This window comes from Montipora capricornis, chromosome 13 (assembly GCF_036669925.1).
Source record: "Montipora capricornis isolate CH-2021 chromosome 13, ASM3666992v2, whole genome shotgun sequence".
Taxonomy (NCBI): Eukaryota; Metazoa; Cnidaria; class Anthozoa; order Scleractinia; family Acroporidae; genus Montipora; species Montipora capricornis.
In genome coordinates, this window is record NC_090895.1 from 38100822 (window position 1) to 38115821 (window position 15000).

Below are 15000 nucleotides of genomic sequence, written 5' to 3' on the forward strand. Positions count from 1 at the left end.
ATATCTCTCATTGCACAGGCGGTAAAGTCCGATGCAGGCGACAAATCTCTGACTTTCCTTGGTATAAGTCATGATGATGCAAGAGGCGTCGTTTCTTTTAACAACAACATTTTTGATATCACTTGGGAAAAAGTGGGATGCGAAAGCAATTTCTTCGAAGTAAACGGAAGGATAAAAAACATGACTGAGGGTCTGGGAGGCACATTTCTACCGTATCCAAAGTGGGCCAAGCCTCAGATGCGAAGTGTTCTCACAGCACATCCTCTTGGTGGATGTTCAATGGGAGAGTCAGGAAAAACAGCTGTGGTGAATCACGCTGGACAAGTTTTTGATGGTATGTGATCGCATGAAGTGTTCAAAAGGTACGCCGCGGCTGTCTACTTCAAGTCCTTCGTAATTCAAAGTTTAAAAGGACTCAATTAACTGTAAGAACGGGAAAAGATCCGGCTTTCTACCAGAAGATTCGCTCTATTATTTTGGTCACTTTATTTTGGGAAGAATTGCATTACGATGTTTTTGATTTAGCTGAACTTGTCCTTGAGCAGAAATTGAGTTGATGAGTTAAGAAGTCGTTGATTTTGTGAAGCATCGATGAGAATAAAATGCGATGCGTTCGTTCCAGGGTGCTTTTTTACTATTATATTTGTAATATACTTGCAACGAATTAAGAATATAGCCAAGCGGGCCAGTTTCAAAGGAAACCGCGGAGGAAGGTTGGTAGGATTGTCAAGCTCGGAAATTTGGTAGAAACAAATGAGTGAGTAATTTGAACACAATAGCAAGATTACAATACTTGCCTTATAACACAGTCTATGAGATCAAGTTCATACAACCAAGGACACCTACCAATTAACCAAAAAGCGACGGAGAAAACTTTACCACTTATCCGACTGTCACTCCATTCCTCCTTTGAAAGGATTCGTTCGAAAACTTGACAGAATTGCACCTTACGGAAAAATATACCTTCCAGTAAAATTGAAACCTTTATTTTTTCAGGAAATACTGATGACCTCCTGGACGGACTTATGGTTGTTGACGCAGCCATTATCCCTAGACCTGTAGGTGTTAATCCCTTACTGACAATAGGGATGCTGGCGGAGCGCTGTATTCGGCTTCTTGCCGAAAGGCAGGGTTGGACCATCGACTACGACACCTTCACTCCATTAGGTAAGGCAAACAAATTAAGTTTGAGTTTTGGTCCCCCAGATGTGAATTAGTCGGTTCGGAGTTTCAAAAATCACATGCGCGCGCGTCTGGATAAAAGCAAGCATGAATTAAAGATACAAGAAAATTTGAATGCAAATTCGTCGACTTTTTTCTCTGAGCTAGGCTTTTATAGATTGTGCTAGCATAATTTTTGGCATAATTTGAGGGAACTAGCATAATTTTTGCTGATTTTTAAAAAGCAGCACTGCTAGCATAATCGGTATATATTGATAAGCCTGAGGCCTGAGACCATTTTTATTCAATGTTTTAGCCGCATTCGCAGTTTGGTAACAGAGAGACAGCCTCTCTATGGCTAGAAGGCTAGCAGTCTGGCACGAGCTGACAGGACCGGAAGTTGCCAGATAGTGTTGGTCACAGTACCTCTTCTTTTTTCTTTTTTTTTTTAATTACAAACACTTACATACATTAACTTAGAAAACACAACTATTTACAATGCTTTCTACACTACCTACTTACACTTACTAGAAATTATTTTACACTCATTTAGGCCCGTTTCAAACGTCGAACTTTTCATGTGCCAAATCTAATGCAAATGAGAAAAATCTATTGTTTTTGCTCATTTGCATTAGATTCGGCACATGAAAAGTTCGACGTTTGAAACGGGCCTTACTCTCAATACCAATGCTGCTTACAGTGCTTTACATTACTACAATGTATTACAATATTACAATGCTGCTACAATACTGGAAATGACCTTAAAACTATTATTTTACAGGAAACTCTCATTTGCAAGTTTGCCAAATGGCGTCAGCCAGGCTGTCCGATAACTTGCAACAAGAGACCATAACAGAACCAGCAAACATAGCCAGACACCGTTGCCTTACACAAAGAAAGCAAAATACAATAGGAGAGGAGAATGTGACGCCAAAAAAAAGTATTGCTACATGATCGTGATACCGTTTTTTGGACTCAGTTGTTTCACTAATTTTGCAAAAGGAATAATTTTAAGAGCAAGTGGCATAATTTGGAAAAACGAGCATAAATTGAGCATAATTTGGGCAAAAAATGCGCACTGATAGTAGCATAATATGTTACTTTTACTAGCACAATCTATAGAAGCCTATTTCTCTCCCCACGCACCCATGTGTTTTTGCAACTCAAAACTCAGTTTATTAGACGTTGATATTCTAAACTGGACAGAGCCTTTTATCTATGGTCTCTTGTTGAAACTTAGGCAGATTTTTAAGCTGACCCCGTTGGTGAATTTTGTCTTTGATGAGAGCGCGAAGTTAGCTCAGGGTAACGACCTGAAATTTCTGTAGTGGTGGCCGTGTAGTGCAAAAACGTCTTTTCGTGACAAGGAGAGCTAATAGAGAGCTTACGAAACGACGACGCCGACAGCAACGACGACGCTACAAAACAATAGGTTTAATGAGCACAAACAATGGCTCTGCACGCTCTACACGTGCGTTTTACATTCTGGTACATTTCTTTGCCGTCATCTCCTAAATTACGGCGTGAAATGACCAAATTCAAGGTTCTGTAGAGGACGTTAGCACATGGCGAGGAATTTTCAGTTCTCTCTCTACGCTTCCAACCCAAACATACCAATTTAATTCCTCGACAGTTACAACACATTTTTAACGCGAAACGACTTGAAATAGTTTCGTAGTGATATGAATAGCGCGAACTCAGTTGTATTTTTAAATGAAGTCCTCGTAGCCGTCGTCGTCCTCGTTTCGTAAGCTCCTTAATGTCTTTCGTCTTAGCCACCCCTTAGTATGCCGCATGCCAAGCTATCCAATCAGAATCAAGAGAAGCCATGCTCAGCTTCTGATTGAGTTATCAAAAGTTGTCAAAGATTGGGTGGTCAAAAGAAGAACTGCGTTATAATTTTGACAGTACCACCTCTGACCAGTGACGCATGACATATTGGTATTTGAAAAGCCGGAATCCTTTAAATTACTTTGACTAATTCTCCGCTCTTTTTGCAGTTTACTGAGTCAACTCCAGGTCAGGAAAGGATTGATTGGATTCAGACCTGCAGTGTCATTTGAGAAGAGCTTTACCGATCACAGGACGACCATTGCAACGCATGATTGCAGACTTTTTTTCCGGGGAGACTAGTTTCCAAGCTTACATAACTTTTTTTTTGGTTTCTTATAACATTTTCCGAGTACAAAACGATATTCGACAAGAGCTAACTGATCTACCACTTTCTTTCTTTTTTTATTTTGTTAGAGCCTAAGCTTTTTTATTCTCAGGCTTTTTTCGTAAGCTCATTGTACTTTTAATTCCATTATTGGAATTTAGAACGTGATAGTTGTGCTATCATTTTCTTCGCCGGGTTGTGTGCGTAATTTGGATAGCTTAGTAAAGTTTTGAAACAATTACCATAGCGCACGACCAAGTCAACTTCGTATATAGTCATAGCTTTTAACTCGGTTAATTAATGTTTGCTTTTTGCTTGTAATCAATCTTCGTTTCGTGAGCAAGGCTTATACGACCACAGCTGTACAAGATGTGGCCTTATTGCTGCTATATCGAAAGTAGCGAGAAGTTAAGCAATCGTATATCAAGCAACCACATTATTGTAAGTCGACAAGGTGTTGCCCGCCACTTACAAAAAAAAAAAAAAGAGTTTTTGAGTGCACGCAAGTATATGTAACGTAATAACCTAGAGCTTGTTTTTCAGTGTGGAATACCAACTTTTAGTAAACGGGGTTTGCCTTGAGGAAGGGTCAATAAAGCTTTCTTCGCCGGGAATTTGGAGTCATTCTTTGTTCGTCGAGGTCTCATTTGTCGTAGTCTCGATATCATTTGTTTTGGACGAGGAAGGGGGGTGGGGAGGGGGGAGGAACTTCAAAAGATTCCAAAGGGTTTTTATAATGTGCCCTGATTTACATATTTTTGCAGAGTTTTTCCCTTCCAACCCCGGCTCTGCTGTGAAAAATGTGATCACAAAAGAAAATGCATGTCTCCCGGATTGATGTGCTCTCAGTTGTTATAAAGACCTTAACCAGAACCCTAACCAAATAGTATTACATTAAGGAGACACTTTGTTATGTATACAAAGTACCGTGAATCTCATTTTAATTAAAGCAGTATTGAACATGTATGGAGCAAAAATCCCCAGAATTGACAGGTTCATCTTTGAAAGGAAATATTTCGATGATTTAAACCCTATTCGTTTAATAGCTGATTAACTTACCTTTCGATTTCGCCCTTTTTATCATCTATCGATAAATTCACGCGAAAGTTCTTCATTTCTTTCAAATTATTAGCAATATATCATCGCGTCAATGTTGATCGCTGGCTGTGTTGATTCGCATCACAGCAAGTGCAAATAAAGTGACAAAATTCGCCGGCATGAACATTGGCGGCACTTCACGAGTGATGTTTTGAATGCAGTTTGAGAATTTTCAAGAGAACTCACATCGCAAGAGACCATAAATCATGAAATGCACGAGCAAGTTCAAATTCGCAAGATTTCATATAAATGCTTTGTTTATAGTGGAAGGGAACTTAGCTATCAAGCTACAATAAGCGCCAATAGTGTTGAGACACTTTTCCCTGTAAAGAAATCTTGGAGTACAAGTGGAAAATGTAATGTTCAAATGATTTTTGCCTAATTGTGGCATTCCCAGTTCACTGTCTCAACTACTTTTGTTGCTTATTGTAGTTCACAGGCACCCCACTGCTGATAATTTGAAAGAGAACCCCAACTGGAAGAGGGCAACCAGTTGGCTATTAACAACGCGTGGTAGAGTTGAATCCGGGACAGTCGAAAACAAATCCAAACCAGAGGCTAGAACGAGATTTAAAACCCGGGGCAACGGAATACCCTAACCACCATGCCCTAACCATGCCCTAACCACTGGACCACACCACCTCTATGCAACTTCCGTGTATAGCACTCTTTTGCCTCTATTGCATTTTGTAACCTATTTACAAATCAGAAACGCAATATTCTGTTGAGTACATAATATTAATAACAATACACTTACCACGTAATTTGGTCCAGTTACAAAGGGTTTCATCCGCAGGGGTTGCATGAATCGTGTTAAACTGTAAATGAGACACAAGCAATTATTTTGTGAATGAGCCGAACAAATACCCAAAAACTAAAAAATTAACCAGTGTGCTTGTCGCTTATACCAATAGACCTTATTCATAAATGGCAGTCACATTTATAATTCTTTTGTCCACGTGCAAATTAGCCTACCAAGCCTCATTTTAGAGCAAGAATTCTTTTTAATTCACTGTATGATATCGAGGCTTGGTAGGCTAATTTGCACTTCGACAAAAGAATTATAAATTGGCCGCCATTTATGAATAAGGTCTATACTGCTTTGCCCTCGTGTCTTTAGATACCTTGTTCCCTACAAGGTAGTAAGGGACAATGTACCGACCTCAAAACAGGACATGACAGATCACTTTCTTAAGGCAGCTCAGTCCCCTATTAACTTATGCCATGACTAGGAGCCAGAGCTGTTATTAAGTTTTGAAGCAGGTGTAATACTCAAGATTTCACCCGTAACATGTAAATACCATGTAAAGGAAGGCCCAAAGGGCATGAGCCCCTAGGGGAGGGGGGTCTGGAGGCATGCTCCCCCAGAAAATTCTTCAAATTAGACCCCTAAAAAATCAACAGGGCTTCAATACAGCAATCATTTTCTTTTCTCCATGCTTCCGCTATCTGTACTATTTTCCCTCATAATTGAACAAAGTGTTTTCATGGTTTTAATCTTTTATGAGAAATGTACTGTAGGTTAGAAAAGGTAACGATGCAAAGAACTCGGCAATTCGCAGATTTTTCTTTGTTATCGAAAGAACCCAGTTATATACAGCGCATGCGTAGTAAGCTAAAAAATTGCAATTGAATGCGGAATAGCTTTCTCGGAACTACATGTAGAGGATATTACATGGCCATGCAAAGATACACTGTACCAAATTTCTCTTCAAGTGTTGAAAATTATTTCAAACAAACAAGTGAAATATTTTTAACATGAGGAAATAAGAAACTGGAGTATTGAAAACATTTGAACTTTAACAGAGGAAATTCTAGATATTCCAGTGAATCTTCAACAAGGGATAATTAAAGATCTCTCTGTCAAATTAGGTATTATTAAAATACATGTAGTGTTAACTTGTGAGCATTGTTGCAAGCTTGTTGCATGTAACCTGCGATCAGGCCCTATTTGAGTTTCGCGTGGTACGTAATGTGGAGTTGGCGAAACGAAAAATAGAGCCTGACCAAATTCCTCTTCGAAATTCCTTCCGCCCACTTTTTTTGATTGATTGACATATCCTTCATCGGCCAATCAAATTTACTTCCATTACACCAATACACGCGTGGACGGCAGATTCACGCTTAATTACCGTGAGAGGAATATTATAAACGAATTCGAAAGTTACCGTTGGCTTTAATTTGAGAAAAACACATTTAAAGCATGGGGAATGTTTTCGACGACTATATTGCGGCAAAGGCTGGTGTAATTCTCCCTCCGAAGTTCACTGAATATGCAATCTTTTAAGCTTGACATCTTAATTTGTAAGTGAGATCGATAACCTAGCATTTTGTCGTTGGACGGTTTGGCAAAAGATTTTTAAAGAAAAAAAAAGAGAAATACATTATTCCTTTAACGTGTTTGTCCATGAAGGTTTCTTTGGTGATTTTTTCGGGTAATATCTTCAGTTGCAGTGTATTTCTAGAATTGCGCGCAGTAAAATCATGATAAGTTTGGCTGTTAATTTTTTGATGGAGTACGAACAGTAAGATGGACTCGCAAAGTTTCTTTTATTGTTGTACAATTGATCTCTCTGGAAACATGCCATTTTAGTTTCTGGAGTGCGAGTTTTAAGTTAAATCAACTGGAAATATTATGAAGTGTGCAAACAAACCGTGTCATGGATAGTAAATAAATAAAGCCGTTTGATACACAGATATTCAAAACATGCATTCGTGTAACTTGCGATTTTATCAGCATCTCCTCCTGTTGATATACACGTCCCCTGTCTCATCCAGGAAACCAATATGCATCGGCTTTCATTGCCATTTGAAAGAACCAGCTATTTAGCTTTCAAAACATCAGGGAAGTTTGTGCCAAAGTACTTTCAACCCCATGGCCACAGAGCTCGACAACAGAATCGCTAATTTCACTCGTTCCAGAGATTCAAACCCGATTCTGGACAAGTTATGGGATGTTTCCGATGGCATATCTCCATTTATACAAATAAAATCAAGTTGCACCTTCCACGGCATTCTAAGAACAAAAGGGAGCAAATTCTTTCTTACACTTATGGCGGATTAGTCTCGAGTACTTCGCGAGAGCTCCGCGCAATCACGTTGGCATTTTCACTTCCGGCGTTTCAACAGCCAATCAGATCACGAGTTTGGTCGGCCAAAATTTGGCCGACCGTTCGGAATTCTTGAGAGACTTTTGGTCAGGCCCAATTTTAGCGAGCGACGACATAAGAGAACATATGGGCGAAGGTAAAAATGGGCCTGATCGCAGGTTAGTTGCATGAAAATTATAAAGAAAATCTAATGACAAGATTTTCTGCAAATAAACAAAACCGATTTTAAAGCCCTGTTTATATTTATTATGTTGCCATGGCAACGGCATATATGTCAGCTTAACTATTAAAAAATCAAAGTTTGTGTTGTTAACTTGCTTGCTAACATTTTTGGCAACCAAAGGATCAAGGGTTTTAGAGAAAAAGGTTAATGAAACATAGGTATCAAAACTGTGTTCAGCCACCTTAATTTTTAGCTTAGTAGCCCAATTTTGCTTTATTAAAATTCAGCCCTGAATAAAAGGCATCATCTCGGGGCTCTGGGGATTAAATATAAGGATTTGCATGAGGTTATTCCCCAGAGCCTCCAGATGATTCCTTTTGTTTAGGACTGAATTTTAATATACATGTATCGAAATTGGGCTATTAGCTTACATATTTTCAGACAAGCGCAAAGCGAAGCTCCTCAATTGAGTGAGGTATAGGGGGTGGGGGGTGAAGATCACGTTTCGCATAAACTAAATCTGGCTTTTCGCGTTTCACATGTTAAAAAACTGGTCAGTGTAAAACACAGACTGCAGACTGCAGACTGCAGACCAGGGGTAAAACGCAGACTGCGGGTAAAATAAAATAAAATAAAAATGAACAACAAGTTATAAGGATAAAATAGTGTTCGTATCCGTTTGTACTTTCACACTTAAACCTCAACACAGCTCCCATCGCTTTGGGTGACCCACCGCATATTATAAATCCAGGTTTTCATCGAACTCTTGTTGTTGTTGGAAAAAGTATAGTTTCGTTAAGTGAGTTGCTTTTAGGCAAAGAAATCACCACCCAATAATTCTACTGTCCATTCTGCTGCAATGAACAGAGTCACCGAGTAATTGCCCAATAACTCAATTTATTTTGACACGCATGGCTACAATACCAATTAACAAAGACAGAGATAACATGGATTTTGCAACAATTTAACGTTTCAGCCAGTATCACTAAGATGTAAAAATTTCTTATTAGGATCCTTTCGTTTGCTTTTGCGTATGTTATATTTATCCTTTAGTTCACAAGTTCATTTGTTTTGCATCTGGAAGATGTCACTTTCAATTACAACCTCTACCTAGGGGTTATCACGCACAGCTTAACCAATGAAATCCCCGCATCCTAATTGCTCGGAATATACAATGTATGAAAATCTTTGTGCATTTCCTTGCACCGAAAAAAGACAACAGGGATTATAACTCGGATACCTTTCAGGTATTCCAAGTAATAATTGTTGGTTTTTCAATGGATATCCCTCGATGTACTGGTGTGAGAAATAACTTTGAACATTTCAGTGCATCTGAAAGCACAAAAACAAAGCACAGATCAGATGATTTCAACAATCGCATTTTCCATGGACTCTTAACAGCAGTCCCCAAAAGGTGCAGCGACCTGCAGTCATGATAATGCAAGTTGGTGACAGATGTAAAACTGGATTGTCTTTCAAACATTCTTTATTTATCCTTATGACACCCCTCAATCTGCATTTTACCCCCCGGTCTACAGTCTGCAGTCTGCAGTCTACGTTTTACACTGACCGGCCAAAAAACCGGTGTCTGACATTTGCAGACAGCAGACTGCCTACAAATAGCACTGATAAACATTATTTAAGTCTAAGCACCCATTTCAAATAGCGCTGATATACATAGTTAAAGTCTAAGAAGCCGTTGTAAAACGGTTACCTTTCAATAATTGTGATTTAGGGTCAGTCTCGATAACGGTTACCGTCTGCAGTCTGCTGTCTGCAAATGTCAGACACAGCTAAAAAACCGCATTTTCAAGAGTAACGGACAAACATTTGGCTATTTGACAAAGATGAGAGCAGCTTAATAACTGAGGCCTTAGACTTACCTCTTATGGCCACAAAACATCCCTAAGGACGTTTTTATGATACGTCCCGATCGTGTTCTTGATGGTCACTGGAAATGTGACTTCCAAGACTTCCAAAACCTCCGCCATATTGAAACTGTTCCCACAAGACCCTGGGGACTGTGGAAACCTACAGGAAAGCGACCTGGAGAAACGTTCATCCCCAGATTCTTTGACCTTTGACAGGAAGTCTTTATGGTAGCAGATAGTTCTTTTTCACGGACATAAGAGGCAAATTCAAATGTCACCAAACAAAAAACGCTTCAATCACGCTTCACATTAATTAATAAAATCACGATTCACGATGCAAGAAAAAGAAATTAACGTTGCACGAGAAATAAGAGGGTCCGATCACGGACCACGAAAACACCCGAAACACCCCTCTCTGATTATTTACTTTACGTACTATATATTTTTAAAATCAGTTTCCTTAGCATACGCGTAGTCCGACCCACTCATTACCTCCAATTACTAGTAATCTGCTTTCTGCTCTAAGTTCCTCTGCTTGTCACAGTATATAATTTCGTTTCTTTGTTCGGGCTCTGTCTTTTGTCACTGATATACAGTACCTTTTAATGATGGCAAAAACATTATCACCTTATACTTTCAACTACGTGAAGAAATTTAAAAGTGTAAAGATGCACTTTTATATTTCTTCGCGCGAAACCCTAAAGGAGACCTTCACGACTACATATGATTGCATTTTGCCCAGAACACCCAAAGCGAGACCAAAATCCGAAATTTACTCCCCTAAGCGAGACGACGAGCATCCCTCCCCTTTAATAGCTAAAACGTCAGCTGTTGGCATATCCAATGGAAACCAAAAATGATCCTGGCAGCACGGCAATGTTGTCTTTCCAATGTCTTGAATAATTCCATTTGACTTGAACTCACCCACACTGGCAACGCTTACGTTATGGATGGCTGGATAACCTTCAGATAAAACGACTCGCACACAAGACTGGGTAGCTTGGATTTCTTTACTGTTTTGTGCGGGCATTCTGGTACATGTGAAGTTGTCCCATCATCGTCCTCGCTTGCTCTTTATTATTTATCAAGATTAAGCGTGTGGGTTATAAATTTCCTCAGTATTTTCGCTAAAAACGGGCAGTCAAAACTCGTACTCGTTCTCGTTCTCGTCCTCGTCGTAGAATCTAAAGGTCCCTATTGTCCTCTGTGCGAGCTTTACACCGCACTCTAACAACCTCTACATTTACTCAAAACTATGTCCACTTCAATCAGTTAACCCATTTGCCGTTTTTATACTAGAGACGGAAGTTCAAGTTTCAAGTTTATTATTAAGTCAATGTCAAATTAATACAAAACAACGCCAGCCCGCAAATAGCTAAAGCTAATCTAGGCGGGTAGCGAGTAGGACAGTTTACAGAGTAAATCTAAGTGTGAGTATTACATAAGTCATAAGTAGAGATAAAATAAATATGTATGCACATTGAATACTCGATATTAAAGACTACTAATAAATAAATAAATAAACAAAATAAGTAAATAAATAAAACAGAATAAAAATTGCAGTTAGATAAATCTACTTTTAGCAATTATTTTGAAATCTGCTGATTAGTGAAGCTATGCCAACATAATCATCCTCGTCCATTAAAACTTGTAAAAGTCGATTATGTATAACTTTCTTAAATACGCATTTTGGTAATTTGCGTAATTCTTGTGGGTCTTCGAAGACGCACTTAACTGGATAGTTCGTTCACACGCATTATGCGTCTTGTGCCCGTCTTTATACTATACTGTTCGTCCCGTCATAGTTAACATATGGGAATGGTTATGAAACCTGACTCCAAATTTCTTTGTTGTGTGTTTTTGTTCACTTTTTCTGGCCTTGACCGTGCACGAAACACAATAGTTGTTTACTCCGTACTGAGGAAATAACCAATATAAACGTGTTGGTTACATAATTCATGCATAGTGTATGAGCGCAAAACAAACGATTGTGCACGGTCGTGGACTTTCCAACCTAAATCTTGGCATCTTTGTTTGCTCCTTTGATGTTTGCCGAGCTTCAAAACCAGTCCCCTCTATTAACTATGGTCCCTTCTTTACACTAAACGGATAACATGAGAGACGCTTTTTTAGCTTTAATTCTTGTCGCGTATAAACAAAGATTCTATTGTATTCTATTCTTCTCTAGTATAAAAACGGACTTTGACTCCTGTTGTAGCAGTGACATTCTGATGATTTTTGTCATTTTAATCTTCAGTGGGGGGCAGTTCAGAAGTTAATGGGCTAATATAATTGAAAAGAGTCCTCCGAGGCGTTTCAAGAGCTGCATGGTAATAGCTTTTAAACACTTACGGAGGAAGCAGTTTGAATAGCCATTGGCCATCAGAGCATTGAGCATCCGGGATTGAGCACGTATTCTCGCTCATTTACCTTAGCAGCACGTGAGAATGAATGCGGCATTGTGGACGGTAACAGTCTTTAAATTCGCAGTTATCCCGTACGTCCGAGGGGTTACAGAGCCAATTTAAAGTATTTTGCCTAACCACAACGTCAAATTTGCCCAAAGCGGACCTTGGCTCATATCTTGTCAAAACCAATGGATCGCGTAAACTGTCAACAACAAACCGACTCCCTTTATTGCATTCCTTGCAATGACTGTGGACAAGTACATATCGGACAAACCAAACACCAGTTCGGTACATGTTTCAGCTGACGGAGCACCAGAAAGCGGTTTTTATTTGCAAAAAGGAAAATTCTGCTTTGTGGGAACATGCTTGCTTGACCAACCATACAATACTGAATAAGTTAATTGGGATAATTCTAAAATTATCACAACCTAAAGGCGGTACATTAATGGTACTGCATTTTCTTTAAAACCACATACAAAAAGGCTTTAAGGTCAATTCAATACAAAATGACCCCTTAGCCTGGTTCATGTGGCACTAACCGCAGATAACTCCATTAAGGGCTATTCCGCTCACGCTCCTTTGACCGGGTGTTTCTAAAACGAAGACCCAAAAACGAAGACCTAAGACCCTATGAGCTAAAACGAAGACCCACTGATCTAAAACGAAGACCCTGTGATCTAAAAAGCTTCTAAAACGAAGACCCCATGATCTAAAACGAAGACCCTATGATCTAAAACGAAGTCCCCATGATCTATAACGAAGACCCTATATGATCTAAAATGAAGACCCTGTGATCTAAAACGAGGACCCACTGATCTAAAACGAAGATCCTGTGATCTAAAACGAAGGCAAAAATGTCAGAACGATGCCAAGCAGCTTATGGCTGGTCAGACAACATTGGTGTTATGGAATTGTGGGAGCGTGGAACAGTGGAACGGCTGGATGTGGGCTCTGAGTGCCTGTGCTCGAAACTCCTCACAAAGAAATTATATAATATGTGTACTCAATGTAAAGTTCAATTACTTGTTGGTTACTGATGTTTCAAGGTGTAGACAGGCCAAACACGACTCCTATTGGTCAAGATAGGAAATTCAAAGGCCTCAGAGCTTTGCTCTGACAAGTGCATCTTTCAAAGACGTCCCTTTTCAATAAGAAATAAGGGGAGGGTTTTTAAGTATTTTTCTTGGTGAGGGCTGGTTTTGTATGAGATGCCATTTATTCATAAGAATATGTTTGAGATCAGGCATTGATGGGCGGTATTCTGTAACAAACGGCAAAATTCTCTTGCGCGTTTTTTGTTTATTTTGTAGAGCCGACATTCTTTCGCTAAAGTTGACTTCAGATAGAGTCATGTTCAAAAGGTTATCTGGATAACCTCTGTGGCGTAATCTTTGTTTGAATAATGCGATGTTTCCCTCAAATTTCGCTCTTGAAGAGTTAGTTCTAAGAAGCCTTAGGGCTTCGGCTTTGATGAAGCCTTTCCTGACGCCTGGAGGGTGGCAGGAGTTAAAGTGCATGTATTGGAAAGTCTCTTTCGGTTAAAGTGCGTGCGCACATCAAGAATAGAGTGCTTTTTGAATTGGTCGCCCTTGTATACACATGTGTCCAAGAATGTTATTTCAGTATGATAATGATATGTATTGTTAGTTTTTCCGCGGTTAGCCCGCACGGGTTAGTGTAAAGGACCGCGGAAACTGTGGTTTCCGTTGCTATCAGTTTATCCAACAATTTAATTAGCTCGAATTTAGCTAGGCTAAAGTATGTGTCCGGCAAGTATTTACCACAAGCTTTTCCGCCTTGGTTGCTGAGAGTGTTAGGACCACGTTTGTATAATTTTTCAAGCTCTTTGACCAATCATAGCTAAGCAAGAGCATATATAAACGCCAGTTTGTGAGAGAGCTAGAGAGAGTTGGCTGCAAGCAACGGCAGAGTGTTCCATGCCAGCATAAAGGAGTTAAAACGCTGAAGCTGTGTCTACAAAATCTGTCCCGTAACAGCTGTCATAGTTGTCACTTTTAGTCATGTTATTGATGTATAGATGACAGAGGGCGTTTACCATTGGTTTTTTTAAATGAAAGGACTACCTTTCGAGGTGGTCCATTTTTCTAGGTTTTACCCAAACGAGCAGAATTTTCTCCACCAATAAAATTTGTCTGCTTCACCTGGAACCTGTTAAAATGATAATTAGGTTCTGGTTGGAATATTACTGTAGTAAGAATGGGTCACGTCACAAGAAACTTCGCTATATCATTAGTTGTGAGGAGTTCCGAGCACACGCACTCAGAGTCCACATTCAGATGTTCCACTGTTCCACCGTTCCTGCAATTCCATAACACACAATGTCGTCTGACCAGCCATTAGCTGCTTGGCATCTTTCTGACATTTTTGAGGTGGGACTTCGTTTTAGATCACAGGGTCTTCGTTTTAGATCAGTGGGTTTTCCTTTTTAGAGCATAGGGTCTTAGGTCTTAGGTCTTCGTTTTTGGTTCTTCGTTTTAGAAACACCGCCTTTGACCCGTGATTATGGTGGTCTTTTACCTGACACGAAGTACTTACATACATACCTACATACATACATTTCATTGAACGCATCCCCGTTTGGGGCTGATCAAATTCGAATAAATTAATACATATACAATGATGATAAAGAGAGCTTAAAGAATGAACTTAAACAATGCCTTCAATAATATCGATCGGAGTTTGCATAATAATAGCAGTTATGTTACAATCATGTTGAATTGATAATTTTTAATAATCATATGTCCCGTACGGCCCCGCGCGGTACCGTAAATGGCATGTATCATCATGAAAGCAATGGAATTTCACCTGCTTGGGTTAGCTACAAGAACAAATTAATCGAGTTAAGAGCTCTGGATACATGTTTTATAATGTGGCACATCCGGGAACTACAGTTGATGTGATATATTGCATATCTCACTTACAGTAGCGGTATTCTCTTTTTTGCACTAATCAATTTCACTTGGCATTGATAAACCACCTCAGAAGCTGTTATCCCTTGGCTGTATCATTG

At 39.4% G+C, this 15000-nt stretch overlaps 1 protein-coding gene across 1 annotated transcript in view; it reads left to right on the forward strand.

Annotated features, from left to right (window-relative positions):
- The window catches only part of LOC138030212 (cholesterol oxidase-like), a 28051-nt gene extending 24123 nt beyond the window's left edge, over positions 1-3928 (forward strand). The window contains exons 5-7 of the mRNA XM_068878089.1: positions 19-334; positions 997-1167; positions 3162-3928. Of these exons, the coding sequence (XP_068734190.1) occupies positions 19-334; positions 997-1167; positions 3162-3169 (495 nt within the window). The 3' untranslated portion in view covers positions 3170-3928. The remainder of the gene's footprint in view (positions 1-18; positions 335-996; positions 1168-3161) is intronic.
- Positions 3929-15000: the final 11072 nt, after the last annotated feature.